Below are 17,778 nucleotides of genomic sequence, written 5' to 3' on the forward strand. Positions count from 1 at the left end.
GGACAACACTTTGAGAATGCTGAGTGATTTGATGCATTTTGACTTTAATTGCTTAATGTGCGAAACAAACGTTAACTTTGAATCTAAGAGGAGACCTAGAAACTTGTGTTCACTTTTCACCTTGATAGGAAGTCCATAGATAGTTAAGGAGGGTTCTAGGGAAAATCCTCGCCGGCGAGAAAAGCATACACATACAGTTTTTTCTGTAGAAAACCTAAAACCATTTGTATTAGCCCAGCTTATTAAATTATTGATTGCCACTTGAACCCTCCTCTCACAGATGGAAAGATTGCATGATGACACTGAAACCTGAAGGTCATCAACGTAGATAGAATACTGAACTGAACGAGGTATTACATGGGCAATGGAGTTCATTTTTATAATAAATAGAGTGACGCTAAGTACACCCCCCTGGGGAACTCCATTCTCTTGCAAAAAATCTCGAGAGAAGGTGGTACCCAGGTTTGCACGAAATGAACGACTTTTTAGATAACTTTTAATTGCGCCGAGCATGTTCCCACGGATACCAATGTCGATTAGGTCCTGCAGTATTCCAAATCGCCAGGCAGTATCATACGCCTTCTGCAGATCAAAAAACACGGAAAGGCATTGTTGTTTGTTCACAAACGCCTCTCTCACGGCTGTCTCGAAACGAACCAAGTGATCTATTGTGGATCGGGAAGATCGAAAGCCGCACTGGTATCTGTCTAGAATGTTGTTATTTTCAAGAAAATGCACGAGCCTTCTGTTGATCATTCTTTCAAGAGTCTTTGATAAACAACTTGACAAAGCTATAGGCCTGTAGCTAGATGTACATGAAGGATTCTTTCCTGGCTTCAGCAAAGGAACCACGAAGGCAACCCTCCAAGCGAACGGAAAATGGCTTTCAGACCAGATTTTATTGAAAAGGTATAGGATAAGCTCAAGTGTTGAAGGATGAAGATGTTGGAGCATAATGTAATGAACTCCATCTGGACCGGGTGCAGTCTGTTTAGGACAGTGGAGAACCATTTCAAGTTCACGCATTGTGAATGGAGCATTGTAGGGATCTTGAAAACCACTCGAAATGTTAACAGCCTTCTTTTCCATCTGTGCTTTGTGTTTAAAAAATGTAGGTGTGTAGTTTCTTGAGCTAGAAATCAATTCGAAATGTTCTCCAAGAATATCTGCTTGTTCTTCGAGGCTTTCAGGGCATATTCCATTTTTTGTCAAAAGAGGAACGGAAAAAGCATGATACGAGCCATTAATTTTATGAACTCCATCCCAAACCTCCTTTGGTGTTGCCTGACCGTTCACAGAAGATGTATACTTTTCCCAGCAATTCCTCTTTGACCGCCTGCGGACAAATCGTGCACGCGCCTTCATTTTCTTGAACGAAATAAGATTACTTGGCGTTGGATATCGCCTAAATATGCCCCATGCTTTATTTTGTTTCTTCTTTGCCTCTTTGCAGTCCTGATTCCACCACGGCTTAGGCCGTTTGGGGAGGTGAGTGGACGTCATTGGTATTGCAAGCATAGCAGCTTCTAGTATGTGTTTTGTGACATGACCTGTTGCCTCATCGACAGAGAGCTGGTGGAGGGATGTAATAGCTAAAAGAGATGATTGCTTAAAAAGTGTCCAGTTGGCTTTGTCAAACTTCCACCGAGGTGACCGTGTTGGAAGTGTGACAGGATGATTCTGGAAATCTAAAATAATAGGAAAATGATCGCTGCCGTAGGGATTAGGGATGACTTTCCATGACAACAGTGAAGTAATGTCGGATGCACAAGTGAAAGGTCGATTGATGTGAATGTATGTGTTGCTGAGGAAAAGTGTGTAGCCTCTTTAGAGTTGAGCAAACACAATCCTGTTGAAACCAAAAAACGTTCAATAAGTGCTCCTCGTGTATCCCTTCGTGCACTTCCCCACAGAGGGTTATGAGCATTCAAATCGCCTACGAACACAAAAGGAGGAGGTAGCTGATCACAAAGAGCTTCAAGCTCTTTATACTCCAGGTGATAATTTGGAGATATGTATACAGAACAAATAGTTATTAAACGGTCAATCAGTATACGGACAGCAACAGCCTCTAGTGATGTGTTTAAGGGAACTTCAGTGCAAGGGACTGAGCGTTGTAAAACAACAGCAGAACCTCCAGACGAATGGCTCGAATGTTGATGATCCTTGCGAAACAGCTGGAAATGCTTCAGGATTTTCGAGTGACTTTCCTTCAGGTGAGTCTATTGCAAACAGAAGGCAATAGGACTGTGCTCCTCTAGCAGGTCAGTAACATCATCATAGTTTGCAAGTAAGCCTCGACAGTTCCATTGAAGGAGACGTGGAGGCATTAATATCAGAAGTAGATGAAAGTATACGGAACACAGTCAATTAAATCCAATTCAAAAATGTAGTTCCCACAAAAAACTACTTTGGTGGAATTACTGGCTTTTTTGTTTTTTTCTTAGATTTGGTTGTCTCCCACTTCATGTCGTCCTGGTCGGACGAAAGAGCGGAAAGCTCGGTGGCCTCGTCTTTCGCCTCCACCTCTTGAGACGAGGCATGTTGTATAGGTCTGGGCAAAGTCGAGGTACGGGGCCGGACTCCCCGGCCACGACCGCCCTCACTCAAAGGAGCAGTAGTGGAGGTGCTGGGCTGAGCGTCGCCCAACTCCATCTGTCCCTGCCCCTCAGCTGTTGAAGGAGCGGCGCGACGCCGCTCCTTGGACGAGGTCCTCTCCCGTGAGTTGGGGCGAGACTCTCGCTCCTTCTCCCTGGCGGGGGCCCTCGGAGTGGGGACAGACAGAGGGGTTCCCTGCCTGTCCCGTGGTCGGGAAGCAGCTGGCGCGCTCCCTCCAGAAACCGGAGGAGGCTGCTGCCGCTGCTGGGGGGTTGGGGACTGAAGAGCCACTGCCAGGACCTCAGCCGAGACCTGGGTGGCCTTCGATTCTGTTCGCGGTGCTGGTCCCGTTAGCACCGCTTGGGCAAAAGATCCTTTTGCAAGAAAGGAATACTGTTGTTTTGCCTCCTGGTAGGTAATGTTCTTTTGTGCTTTAAAGGGATACGGAATCGAAACTTGAAATATAGAGAAAACATCAAGAAATGAGTTCAATATGATCAGCTAAACCTGTAATGAATAATCGCACGGTCGTATTTTGAGCAGATGGCTATATTTTTGGCTCTAAATGCCGCGATTTTGGCGAGCGCTTCAAAATCAGCCATGGAGGAGCACGATGCATCTCGGGAGATCCGGCAGACGTCTTGACGTCATCGTGCCTCGGACGACCAAGCGTACCGTAGTGACGAGTTTTGCCACTTGGAGGCGTCAACGCGTTACAATCTCGCTTTGTCGAAGTACCCAAGGGCTGTAGAGATATCGCGGGGCCAGCAGAGGCGCGGAGGTGTCAGAGCTGCTTCAACTGCCTTGAGTGTGCGATGGCGGGTCTACATGGCGAGAGTGGTGGCAGCGGCAGTGGGTACGATGACATTAGCGAAGACGAAGACGTCAACAGATCGCTAGTGGCTATGGTGAGCGAAAAGCGATTCGGCTTAGAGCCATATCTTTACGATCCTTCGGCATCGTCGTCCGCAACAGACGAGGAGTCGTCCGACTCTCCGGAAACGCCAGGCTGGCCAGGCAGCCCACATCCACCAGCAGCCCGGCGCGTCGGCACGGCGAATTGGTGAGTCTAGTCACAGAAGAGTCCGCGAATGCATTCGCGCGCGCACGTGTAATAAAGCAGCGAGACGATTTAATGACAGCGCGCTAGCCGCGCTGTCATGAATGATGAAAGTACGCTGTCTGAACCAGGTCGTTGTATTAGCGTGTAACTTCTGTTGGTAAGCTTGCGAAACGTGGTTTTGTCAAAGGAGCGCTCGCGTTAACAAAGATCAGTAGCTAAAGTACGCTTGCAACGGCGGCTATCCAAAAGTGTACGTACGCACGAACACGGCAATGAATGTGTCGCGAAACGCTTTTATGGAAGGACTGAAAGATGTATAAAAACGCAAGTTTCGAACCAAAAAGCGCGTGTGGCCTTCGAAAGAGCTTTCCCCGCGCGAGGGCTGGATCGTGTAGGCTAGTGTGCCTCAATGCCCTTCTGTTTAGGGTGATGCCATCGTTTGTAGTACCCGATGCCGACAGCACGCGCCCACAGGGAAAATACAAAGAAATCGCAGGAAACAAAATGTCGCCGTAACACAGTCAGCGCCACGAGCGCGTGCAGGGACACGCCCTTTCACGCGCTTCAGAACGAAAAATAAAAATAAGCGTTCGAAACAAAATGGCCAGATGTCATCACCCCAAGCAAAGCGCACATGAAGGCACCCTAGTGTAGGCAACATCTTTAGCGAAATAATTTGTTGGCCTAGTTGGGTAAACATCACGAAAATAAAAAAGCGCGAAAGACAAGGAGAAGTGGAAGACTGGACGGGACAAACCCTTGTCCTGTGTAGTCTTCCACTTGTCCTCGTCTTTCGCGCTTTTTATTTTCGTGATGTAGCAACACAATCTGCCCGGGTGCTCCGCCGCAAGTGCGTACGTAACCAGTGCTACCATGCTACAAGCCCGAGGTGGTTTTGCACGACGTTTCCCCTTCGCGCGTGCGCAGCGGTCCCGCTCAAAGCATCGCGCTCGCTCTGGTAGAATCTTCGCTCACACTTATCGCTGAAGACTGCCTGCCGTAGTGCAGCAACAGTGCTTCACACTGTAGCCGAGACATTGCGTCAGTGCAATATGTCATGTAGTAACGGTACACGGCGGTACGATGCTCATCGAGATCGAACAGGAGAGGGATGGACAGAGCCCAGCATCCCCAGCTGGTTCTGCGATTTCATGTTCCGTTCAACATGCTCGGCTACTAATCTTCCCTGAAGGAATGTAATCTACTGTGAGTGCTTGCAAACCAAAGATGTAAAGAACACACGTTGTGAAGGTTGTGCGAATTTAGTACTTTTTCACGAACATATTTCTACATACCACACACTTTGTAGGTCTCGAGAATACTAAGGGTGAATAAATAGAAAAACAAATCTCTTTGTACTAACAGGTGCTCCTGTGGCAGCGTCTGCAGACCAATGCAGACAGTCGAGGAGTCGGTGTGCTGCAGGGAGTTGCACAATGTGGTGCGTATGTGCAGTGACCAGGGGGTGCCTTGTGTAACAAAGCACCCCTTGTTCGAGCTGTATTGCCTAAACACCGACATCTTGGACCTAGAGTACCTCAAGCTCCGGTACTTCTGCCCTCTTGATGCAGGAGACAGGGGCCCACAAGAGTATGTATATTGTAATTCTAGCAGAAGTCATGATGTAAGGAAGATGATTTTCTCACTTGGTACTGCCTCTCCTTCAGAAATCAACATTCCATGATTCCAGTTTTCTTATGCTCCTTTTTTTTCTGGATTTGTAAGATAAAAGGATAAACCACCATAGAAGAGTTCTGTAACTTGTATTGCCTGCACTGTACTCGGCATCACCTGTTTTGTGCTGCATTGTCGAGGCAAATGTAGCTTCCACCGTGCTTCAGCTACGCACTGCTGCAAAAGCACATGGCTTTGTGTTTATTCTCAATCAAATGCTATCGCACAACTAGCTTTGACAGTTAAAGCACTATCGCAGCTACGCTATCTTTTGCAACATGGCAGAAAATAGTTGTCACCAAATAAAACACACGTGTTAACATGCACAATCTATGAAGAGTTTACTATTCAATAAAATTTGCTTTCAAGCTCGTCCATCGCTGTATTCATAGCATTTCAGATAATACAGATAGCAACTGGTACATATACAGGTCATCATTGCAGCATGGTTGGGTGCGATATCTCAAGGAAAAAATAACAAAATTGCGTAACGAGAAGTAAATTTTTATAAATGCCAATGACTGATTGACCTCGGTGATGACAAGTAATAAAAAATACAAAGGTATGCTTCTTCCTGCATTATCGATATTGCTACCATGTAACTAGATATTAAGAAAATTTTTGTAAATTGCAGTTAGTTTCTATTATATTCTCTTGAACTGGCAACTGACTGGTACTTCATGCAATCATCTCATTTTAGGAGGCACCGCTACACTGCCTACCGGAAATTCACTTGGTGGGTTCACCATAAGCTGGGGCGCGGTAACCGGGTGCCACTGCCCAGCTGCGCCGTGCAACGAATTCGACGAGAGTTCCCATCCACCGACGGAAGTTATGTCGGTTTCAAGAAATAAAAGGTATCTGCCATATGAAGAACTCCTGTACATCATGCTATAACTGATGTGGCTAGACAAAAACGGCCTGGAATCAACACAGATTTATTATACAACACAAAACCAGAACAGGGTGATGTAGGTCGAATATACAAGATGGTCCGTTTCCGTATTGTACTGAAAAATATACTTCTTGCAACACGTCTTGACCTTTCTCACTGAGTCTGGTTCTGCTGCAAGTCCTCCCATTAACTCGGTTCAAGTGCGCTTCCCATGTCTGTTATCAACAAATACTTGATCACCAATTGTTGCAGAAAATTTTACTAATTTTCACGTTTTGCTCAGTCAGGAACAGAAAGGCACCTGGAAACAGATTTGTACTAACTTCATAAAACGATTCACAGCAAAACTCAACTTTCTAAAAAAAAATTATCACATGTGATAAGACCTCGATTTTCTAGTACAGTCTGGATACCGGACAACTTATGCACTGGAAGACTCCCATGTCACAGATAAGAAAAATGGCAATGCAGAATCTGCAGAAAAGGTAAAGGAAAAAACGACATCTCTGCTAGAGGGGTTGGCACATGGTAACCTGCAGCACGCACTATTCTCAACAGGGGGAAAGTTTCATGTAACATTGTAATGATAGGGGGGGGGGGGCATGTTAAAGAGGGTATTAGTGAAATTGCAAGACTAATAAATCATGCTTTTGTCGCCAGTCAATATTTAATATCCACAACTGGTAAAACTACCAGATGAGAAAGGTTTTCATATAACACTATACCGGGTGTTTTTGCAAAGACTCCAAAAATCCAAAAAATTAGGGCATTTGAAAAAAAAAGACTGTTCTCGGGAACCAAGTACCAGCCACGCTGGACGTCAGGAATTGCCAAAATCATACTAATTAGCCAACTAAGTAATTAAGATTTGTTAATTAACTTTTTAAGTAGTGGAAATAGACATAGGGTTTTAATTGGAAAGTTGCTGAGCGTTATCGAAAACCATTTAATCAGTCATTTTCACAAAGACCGAGGGTGCGAGAAGAGTAGTAGCACACAAAAGTTGCCACTCATGGAGCACGTACAAGGCTAGTGGTTGCGGTAAGCCGCCCAAACGATTTTTCTGCCTCTTATCTAGCCCCAGCCTTGTACCTGCTCCACGAGTGGTAACTTTAGTGCGCTACTGCTCTTCTCACGCGCTCAGTCTTTCCGAAAATGACTGATTTAGTGGTTTTCGATGACGCCAAGCAACTTTCTAATTGGAACCATATGTCTAATTCCACTAATTAAAAAGTTAATTAACAAATTTTTATTAGCTGGCTAATTAGTATGTTTTTGGCAATTCGCGACGTCCGCCGTGGCTGGTAGTTTGTTCTTGAAGACAGTTTATTTTATTTTTATTTTTTCAAACGCCCCAATTTTTAGGATTTTTGAAAGTCGTTGCGAAAACACCCAGTATATTACCACCCTATATGCTACACCACTTGTCATGATATGAGCACATCGACCTACAGACCCAGCCTACTGTTTAAACATGTGATGAGCTGCTGCAGCAAAATCTGTTTGCAGAAAGGCCACATTCCCAGCAGCCTTCGACATTGCATTCAAGGGCTGAAAGAGTGTCTAAACAACATAAAACCACGGACAAAGCGGAACTGTAAATCAACAAGAAACAAACCCTCGACACGCAAGGAAGCAATGTCACTAGCCTTGTACAGCGTAGTATAATGCGTAAGAGTACCATTTCTAAGACTGACTGAGCACACCCCAAGTGTAGACATACTGGCTTATATTGAAAGAATGAAGCCAAATAAACAACAGCAAATGTACAAATGTTCTTGATACAAAAGAATTGTTTTTCGGACTGCGTAAATCAACTGCACCGCAGGAAGCTGAAACTGTGAGAATGCGACGTTAACGACTGGGCTAGAATGTGACGTTACTTGGATCCAAAGATTAAAAGTGAAAAACCAAATTGTTTTATGAGCTGCTGTTTACCTAAACCTAATATTGTGTGAACAAGAACTTGCACTGCGGACGGATGTGGGATTGATATCGGTGAGAAACACTTGACACTAAGAAACTTTTTCTTTGTTGCTGCCAAGAGTTTCTACCCAATATAAATGTCAGTTCTTATTTTTACTATATTAGGCTTAGATGGATGCCTGCTTGGTTTTTCTTTTCCTTAATTTATTCAAGTAACGTCATGTTCTCAAACTTGCGTTCTACCCCAACCAGTGTAGTTTCACTTTCCTGCGACGTGTAGCTTTTTAGCAGAGGTAAAAAGACGGTTCTTTTTTTTCTGAGGTACATTTGGTAGAATTTTGCTTAACCCAATTCTAGATGCTCGTTTCAAAGGCCTTTTCGCCCACCCTCGCATAGGTGCTGCCATCTCGGAATCGCATGATGCGGCCGCCATTAGGTAGCTTCAACTTGTCGCTCTGCTCTCCCCTCCGCACCTTGGCGGATGCATTGTATTGACGTTTTTCGTTGCATTTCACCGGATATTATTTTTTTACTTCGGAAATTGTCATTCAATATTTATATGTTACTACTTAATTGCATTACCACATTACACAGCCAAGTTCTGTAGCACATTTTGACTATTTTCTCCGTCTGACTCCCGGATACCTTTGAGGAGGCCATATGACGCACGGGAATCAACATTAGCACTGACGCACATTGAGTATATATATGATTCTAAGATAGCACAAAGGTTAAAAAGCCAATGTAACTCAGGTTTGCTCACTGATAGCGGCGCAACATTCACAATAAGACACAAAAAAGGTGACAGAAACAATTAGCATAAACAGCCGTTTCATGACAGCATCATCATTTTCATTCATAACAGTTGCTTTACATTATAGCCCCCTATCTTTTCCAAGAGTCTTCCACTTGTGGAAAAGATAGGCAACAAACGTTTAATGTGCATCTTATCTGAATCTAGGCATCGCGGTGCGTCAGGATCAAGCAATTTGTTTCGTCACATTATTACACCTACATGTTTGATGTTCTTAATTGCATTTGCAACATAAACTAGCTTTATCAACTTAGAAAAAACTACACCATGCTTTGTTCATGTCTGAAGTTTTTTTAGTGCTCTATGATTTGCTTAAATGAGCCAGTTCAATTTAATTAATTTATATATAAAACTTGGGACTTCACGCACAAAAAATTCACAGAGAGCGTGAGAGTGCCTAGGGGCCCGTAATATGCAACGCTGAGAAAAAAATGTCTGCTTGAAAATCGCCCGAACGCGACGCTGCCGATGGTGAAGAGATTTATTTTCAGTGGCTAGCATTGTGCTCAATGAGAAGTGCACTCGATGACCCACCGCAATAATGCAAGCCGAACTGTCCTCACAATCTGATTTCATTATTCGTGCTTGACTTTTTTTTAAATTTTTTGAGGGGGTTAAACTGTAGACTAAAGAAAGAATGTTTGCATATATCAAGCAGATTTATAAATTCCCTCGATTAGGATAGCTGGGCGTCTTTTTTTATTAAGCTTTATGCCAAATCTGTCACAAGGTGGAAAGTTGGGCGAGTTGGTTGATGGTCATATTGAATGGGTTAAAACACCCATTCAATATTTATTTATTTATTTTATTTATTTATTGTACCCTCAGGGCCCGAAGGCATTACAGAGGGGGAGAGCGTAGGCAGGGAAAATATAACAATTCAGCAATACTAAAACAAATAAAAAGTGAACAAACAGGTCAGAAATCAGCGCAAAAATGGTTATTTATGGCACTTCGAAAAAGATTAGAGTCTGTTATGGCAGCAATTAAACCGGGAAAGTGGTTCCATTCTTGAGCTGTGCGTGATAGAAAAGATGAATGAAATGTGTTGGTTAATGAGCTTGGGACTCCAACTTTGTGCTGGTGATCTACACGAGGCGAGATGTAATAGGGGGGAGTTATGAAATGGTCGCGTAATAGGGGATTATGAAAATAAATTTTATGAAAAAGGCATAAGCGTGAAATTTTACGGCGAAGTGAAAGAGATGGTAAAGATAAATTATTCTTCATTGACGAGACACTGGCGGTGCGGTGATAGTTCGATAGAATGAAACGAGCTGATCTATTTTGAATGGATTCTAAAGCAGTGATGAGGGTAATATGATCGGGATCCCAGATGGATGCTGCATACTCAAGCTTAGGTCTTATTAATCTTTTATAGAGGACCAATTTAAGTGAAACAGGTGCTAAAGAAAAATTCCGTTTTAAATAACCCAGCATGCAGTTAGTACGATTAGTGACATATTCTATATGGGGTTTCCATGAAAGGTTAGAAGTTAAGTTAACACCAAGATACTTGTATGACGACACTTGTTCCAAGGAGTCGCCATCAAGGTAGTAAGAAGGACTCTCACTAAACTGACGGGTTACTCTCATGTGTTTACATTTACTAGTGTTTAGTTTCATTAGCCACAACTCACACCAACGAGACACAGAGTTAATATAGACTGAAGTGTGAGCGTGTCTTGGTTACTTCGGATTTCACGGTATATTACGCAATCATCGGCATAGAGACAGACGGATGATGACATATTAACTGGTAGGTCGTTAATATAAATTAAGAATAGTAAGGGGCCTAGAACAGACCCCTGGGGAACACCAGAGTTTACTGACGCAAGTGGAGAGTTTTCATTATTGACTGTTACAAATTGCGAACGATTAGTAAGAAAAGAATGAATCCATGCAAGAACGTTAGGGTCAATGTTAAGTTTAGCAAGTTTCAATAGTAATAGTTTATGACACACTTTATCAAAAGCTTTTGCAAAATCCAAGAAGATGCAGTCCACCTGGGAGCCTTGGTCAATGAGAGAATGAATGTCGTGAGTGAAAGATAGAAGCTGAGTTTCACATGACAATGATTTACGAAATCCGTGCTGAGCTGTGGTGAAAAAATTATTCATTTCTAGGAAGTTTACAAGATGGGAAAATATGATGTGCTCGAGAAGTTTACATGGGATGCTGGTTAACGAAATGGGACGATAGTTATGAGGAGAATGTTTGTCACCAGCTTTTGGAATAGGGACCACCTTCCCCACCTTCCAGTCCGAGGGTAGGTCACCCTCTTGGAGTGACTGTTCGAATAATTTAGCAAGAATAATTGAAGAATATAACTTGGTGCTTTTAAGAAATTTTGAATTAATGCCGTCCACTCCTGAAGAAGAAGACAATTTCAGCCCATCTATAATCTTAACTATACCAATAGGGTCAACAAGAATAGCATCCATTGGTAAATAACCGGCACACACAATTGAAGGGTAGCTTATGTTACTAATATTGGAAAATGATTCAATAAACACATTATTTAGTATATTAGCGCAGTCATCACTAGAGGCACTATCACTACTTGACGTTTTGAGTAAAATTGAAAAAGTGTCTTTCTTGCTGACAGTGTTCCAAAACCTTTTGGGGTCATTTATTAACATATTTGGGAGAGTATTTGAAAAAAAAATTGATTTCGCATCTGCAATCGCCTTTTTATATACTTCTGCAGACAACTGATACGCAGCCCAGCGATGCCCACACGTTGAAAACTTCGCAGCACGATATAAGCGTTTTTTTTTATTTGATAACCGTTTTAGGGCTTTCGTAAACCATGGTGACTGGGTATTTTCGAATATATTTCTTAGTGGGACATGCTTGTTGATAAGAGAGATAAATTTCAACTTTATGATATTCCAGTTATCTTCGACAGAACGCCCCGAAGAAGTTGTTAGATACTGGTTCAAGAAAATGGCAAGGTCATTATTAATTTGCTCAAAGTTGGCCTTTCCGTAATCACGAATTTGTTTTGGCTGAAAAGTGGGTCTCGTTGCCGACGCTTTTAGAGAAAAATGCAGCACTTTGTGATCACTAATCTCGGGCAGATATGTTATGGGAGTTGCATACTCAGGATGATTGGTCAAAATGAGGTCTAATACATTGGCTGTCGACTGGGTAACTCTGGTGGGATGGAGAACAAGTTGTGAAAGGCTAAAATCTAGACATAGGTTAATAAACGAAATACATTCCTCAGAATGTACATTTACACAAGGAACGTCGTTTGACCATGATATAGATGGGAAATTGAAGTCGCCGAGAAGAAAAATTGGAGCACCCGGAAAACGCACCATAATGGTGTTAAGTGTATTATGTAACGCTTCGACAAATGGCAACGAATACGAGGGTGGCCGATAACAAACTCCCATAATCCACTTCTTATGGTTAACAAGCAGGCCAACCCACGTTATTTCCAACTCGCATATAACGTCCACAGAAAAGGATTTGATATGATCAGCGATTGCAATTAACACTCCACCGCCACATCTTTCCTGTCTATCATGTCTGTAAACATTGAACGTTTTGTTTCCATCGAACAGTTCACAGTTTTGTATTTTCCCGGAAAGCCACGTTTCGGTTAGTACAATGACATCAGCATCGGTGGTATCTACAATGGAACACAATTCGTCGCGTTTTTTCAGGACACTTCTTATGTTGGTGAAAACAACAGAAATATCCGAAGACCGTGACACGCATGCCCTACCCCTCGACAGATCCTATATCGGCGAGGGCGCCTGATTAGAACTCCGAGCAAATGATGACGGTGATTGAGGGGCGGTTGGCTGCGCGTTGGGGGCTGCAGACAGTCGAGAAGGACCTAGCTCATAAATTTCTTTAGTTGTTTGATCGATCGCGTAACACTTGTTATTAATATGCAATTTGTTGTAGCGTAGTTTAAATACACCTCCGTTTGCTTTACCAAATTCAATTAACTGCTTTCTGGCATTACGTGTGGCGAGCGAGAAATCCTCGCTGACTGAGATACGGAGTGCTTTTAATCCAGTTCTAGCGAGTAGTATTTGATCTCTTAGTTTGAATGACGCAAACTTTACAATGATTGGTCGGCATTTGTTTTGTGTAAAGTTTCCTAGCCGATGAGCACGAACAATCGAGTCACCCGTGATTTGTACATTGAGTGATGTTTGAAAAATACTCAAAATTCGTGCTTCAGTCTGCGCCCACGTCTCAGATACGGTGTCGCTAACCCCAAAAAATATTAAGTTATCTCGACGAGATTGGTCTTCCGCCTCGTCAAGCCGTGCCTGCAAGACGCGGTTTTCCTTTTGTGCGTTATTAGCAACACCTCTCACCTCGACTACCGCGGCTTTAAGCTGCTCTACATTTAAGGCATTGGATTCCACTGTGACGAGTCTCAAGTTCATATCAGCTACAGTAGCACGCAGTGATTCCTGGTTTTGTTTAATTTCGTTGATGGATGAGAGGATTCCTGATTGGGATTCTTGAATTTGTACCGATCGTGTATTAAGATCGACCAGCATTCCATGCATTTCGTTAAACAGTTTTAGCTGGCTGTCACTCATTGGGCCTGGGTTAGTTTCCACATCCCCGGAAGTTAGTAGAAGCAGACTAATGACGTCAACACACTCATACAAGGTAACAAGCAGCACTTTTGAGCACGGGAACACCAGCAAAAAAACGACGCTAGATCGTTTTGCGTGTAGTGAAGGGGTTGTACCAACCTGTACGAACAAGAAGAGCGTTCCATGAGTTGTTTGCATGATGGCGGTGCCCCCGTGCTCACTCCGAGTAGCGAGGTGATGCCAGGCGTAATATAACACAGGAAATACGTCACAGGAAATAAAAAGAAATACACAGACACAGTGCTGTGTCTGTGTGTTTCCTTTTACTGGTCCTTCGTCTTTTTTGCGCTGCTTTAACCCATTCAATATGGCCAAATCTGTCATTTCAAATCGAAGTAAAAGGCTTGGAGAGGCTATTCAATATTCAGTTAGAAAATCTTGAGTCAAAAACACTTTTCCCTTTGAACTTCACCAATGATTTATGTGCAGCTGCTTATAAGTAGGCCTGTGTATAGGAGAGTAAAACAAATCTGCTTAGAATGTGCAGCTATTCCTATAACAAACTGCTACTTTGCTGCATCATATTTCAATGAATTTCTGATAATTTAGACTTCTGATATTTCAAACAGATCTGTGGCTTCCTGGAGTTTGATTTAATGATAGTTGACTGCATCAAGCACGTCTGTTCAAACAAGTAAACATTGATCTACACAGGTTCATGAAGTGGCATGTTGCCTTGTGTTCGACATTTGTCAAACTTTCTGATGTCTCTTCTATTGTGCCTTTTAATTTTATTTTACGGAAGCCAGCTATCAGGTGTAACTTGACGAGTTTTTCACTTATATCATACCTCGAGTACACCCTAAGCGAATTTGTATTTCCTAAGGCCAATATCCTGATATGCTGTTAATGAGTACTTTAGCAGGGCTGACAATGAAAGAAATGTCCGAAACAGACAGAAACAATATCACTTCCTTCTATAGATTACCTGCGTCACTATACGAGACTTTCCAGTCTGCGAAGTTCTCAGACAGTTGATGTCCACGAAAACTAAACAGTGAGCAGTGAACTTGCAAGTGCATCTGTTCTTCACAATTCAGTATATTGTTAAATGGGTTGTGGACCTGCTTCTTCACTATGCAATGATGCATTGTTCTCTTCAGTAGTTAATTTTTCTGCAAACTAGTGTCATTGAATACGACCATAGACTTGAATCCTCACTGTGCATCAGTTCAGTCGCTTCGCCACCGAACCTAGCCAAAATTAATGATGGAGATAATCAGATGTGTCAAAGGTGTTAGTAAAAATGCCTGCAATTGAGGCTAAAAACCACTTAGTGGTTGTCAAAGTGGCTCAGTACCACTGTTTCATTGGTTGTGGGCTGCAAGGGACAGATTTGTTTCACAAAATTAAGCGAAAATGACATAAAACAGAAACAAAATCACATGGAAACCGAAATCACACAGCCGCATGCACAGTGAAACCGAAATCAAACAAATTGAAGCAACCTAATTGCAACGAGTGCATCAGCACCTTCTATCTGCCGGTTAGACTATCTGCCGGTCAGACAACTACCGGGATGAAAAGGTCTATTAGACTAACAAACTAATGACGAACAAAAGTCCCAATCTCAAAAAGGAATGTCTAATTGGTGGTAGGCTGCCACAGTTGGTGCTACCTGATGCTTACCTATTAGTCAGAAAACCCTTAGTAAAGCCTGGCACTGTAATTCCAATGCGGACTTTTGGTCAACGGCAGTTTGTGCGAGAGCCTGAATCAACATATGTAAGCTAACCAAAAGGATAGTGCATGCCAGGGTACAGAGACGCCTTGAAAGACAACGGCACTTTTCAATACTAAAGGCAAAAATGCATTCGACTGCCTTTTTGCCTTTTTCACAGCAATGGCGACGACTATTCTTGGGTCTACTTGGCTCTGTTTCTCCAACACGTCCGTGTGTCCGTGTAAACCGTTAGGAAGCTACCCTATGCCCCCAGGTGGGCCCTAAAACCAGTCCGACTGTAGTGGAAAGTGCAGTCGTCTTCAAGGCGTCTCTACCCTGTCCTGATGTGACCTACGAGTGGGCGAAGTTCAACAGCCGAAAACAAGAGGCACGTGAAACCGTAACAAAGGCACTGCCTTTGTTACGGATCTCTATAAGATGGATGAAACGTGCGAATACGGGGAACTGAAAAAAGAATTGATCAGGGATTGACTCGTCATTGGACTCATCGACGTCAAGCTGAGCGAAATACTTTAGCTGACCTCGGAACTGACATTCGAACCGCCATCTCGACGGGGCATAATTCCAAGGTGGTCAAGCAGCAACAAAAAGAGATACGCAGAAGCGAACAAGCGACCCCGGCGGCCGATGAAGTCAGGAAGAATGGACTTCTTCCAAAACCGACGCGCCCCATTGCGGCAAAATACCACGCAGTGCACTCTGGGAACTAGTTGGCCACTCAGTTTCGATTTCGACTGAGCAGCTTTATCTCATGCTATCACGCCGGGACCAAACGCACTGCTTGCGTTTTCGATTATCTGACTTTTCACGAACGTACAATACACTCATTCTCGAGCGATACAAAACGAAGACCGGGGCATTTTTCTTGGTTCCCGAAACACTGAATATTATGAGTGCGTATGCAAACGTATAGTAAGACGTGGCTTAGTCACCTCACCCCATGAGTGCATCTTTGAGTTCGATTTCAATAATCCCGTCTAGTACCAGTAAACTAGAACTGAAATTTGTTTATCTGGAGCCTTTCACCTATTTTGTTTGCCAAACGTCCGCTTCTTGTTATTTCACTAGGCAAAAAGCAAGCCGCATTCTCACAGGAGTATCAAAGTTGAGCCCAGCGTTGACGCATGAACTTTTAAGGAAACGCAATAAATTCGACCTCACTACTGTACAAAAGTTACTATGATGTCTTCCCCGTGTCATCATATATCTCCCACTCAAATTTTATGCTGATAGAAGATTAAGTTTTCGCAAACGCTGAGATCGGCTAGCTACGACGGAGGCCCCAACAAGCGACCCCTACTCCTCGCTAAACCTTTTTGGACGAGCTTTTACTGACGCCCAAGATCTGTGCCTGAACGATGTGTCTGAAATTATCTCGACATACTCAGGCAGGAAGAAAGCAAACACATAACAAATATTATGGCCATTAGCAATCGTCAAACGCGCTTTGAATAATTTCGTTCGTTTGGCGCACCGCATAGGGGTTCATGCCCGTCCGGCACACTCTTGGCGAACGGTGCGACATTCTTCACACAAGTGCTCGACTTTTGCTTTCTAAAAACGGTCTGTATGTGCGAATGTGCCTATATGATTGGCAGAATAACTTTATGCACATACGCCATGTTGAACATTAGTGGAATGCAAGCGGGTGGGGACCTCACTTCGCGCAATGCTGCGGGTCGGTACAGATAAGAGATAAGTGTGTTAAAATTGAGCTTTTCAATGGCGCCTCCGAGTTTTACCTCGTGTACTCAGGCGTATTAAGAAAAACAGTAATTGCAAAAAGGGATATTTCATCTATGGACGCACGAAACAAACAAACTTCCTGATCAACAACACTAATATAAAGGCGCGAGCTCGATGTACGCATACTTATTGGTTGCTAGAACTTGTTGATTCGTAAACAAGCAAGATCCCCGAGCTATGCAGCGTCGAGATTTCCAGCAGTGGCTCGTCCACATACCTCGATTGGAACGCTAACAGAAAGGCTCAAATACAAAAATACAACAAGCATAAGTTAAGACAAGCTATACGTCTCGGGCTTGTCTATAGCTTCGAGGTCTGGCCATTTAGATTAGTTTAGAAACCACAAATGACACTCTCGGGACCAGAAAACATGAGATAACGGCCGTTAATAGTCCACGCTCTGTGTATAATCTCTTGCCGACGTGTCGATCGAAACCGAAACCATGCCACCCTCCTCTTTGGCTGGCCAACTAGTTCCCAGAGCGCAACGCGCGCCGTGTTGCATGTAGGGCTTTATGGAAGTAGTCTATTGCCACAAGCAAGAAAACCGCCCATGCGAGCATTGCACCAGCACAAGAACAAGACCGAAGCAGGACACTGCAGGTGATGCGGCGGCGCACGCGACCACACGATAGCGCATTGCCCGACTTCAAACAAGACATGCAACCACTGCAGGAAAACGGACCACTTCGCATCAGTGTGCCTGTCACAAAAAGGCTGGCATGAAACATCGACACGCTT

The 17,778-nt window shown here is 43.4% G+C and overlaps 1 protein-coding gene across 1 annotated transcript; it reads left to right on the plus strand.

Moving 5' to 3' along the window:
* Nucleotides 1-3,326: 3,326 nt before the first annotated feature.
* LOC115321617 (P2X purinoceptor 7-like) lies at nucleotides 3,327-6,419 on the plus strand. The gene is made up of 3 exons (XM_040214569.2): nucleotides 3,327-3,661; nucleotides 5,027-5,251; nucleotides 6,036-6,419. Exons 1-3 carry the CDS (start codon nucleotides 3,414-3,416, stop codon nucleotides 6,187-6,189), a joined length of 627 nt encoding a protein of 208 aa, XP_040070503.1. The 5' UTR covers nucleotides 3,327-3,413; the 3' UTR covers nucleotides 6,190-6,419.
* Nucleotides 6,420-17,778: the final 11,359 nt, after the last annotated feature.

Source organism: Ixodes scapularis, unplaced genomic scaffold, assembly GCF_016920785.2.
Source record: "Ixodes scapularis isolate PalLabHiFi unplaced genomic scaffold, ASM1692078v2 PGA_scaffold12__126_contigs__length_90152505, whole genome shotgun sequence".
Lineage (NCBI taxonomy): Eukaryota > Metazoa > Arthropoda > Arachnida > Ixodida > Ixodidae > Ixodes > Ixodes scapularis.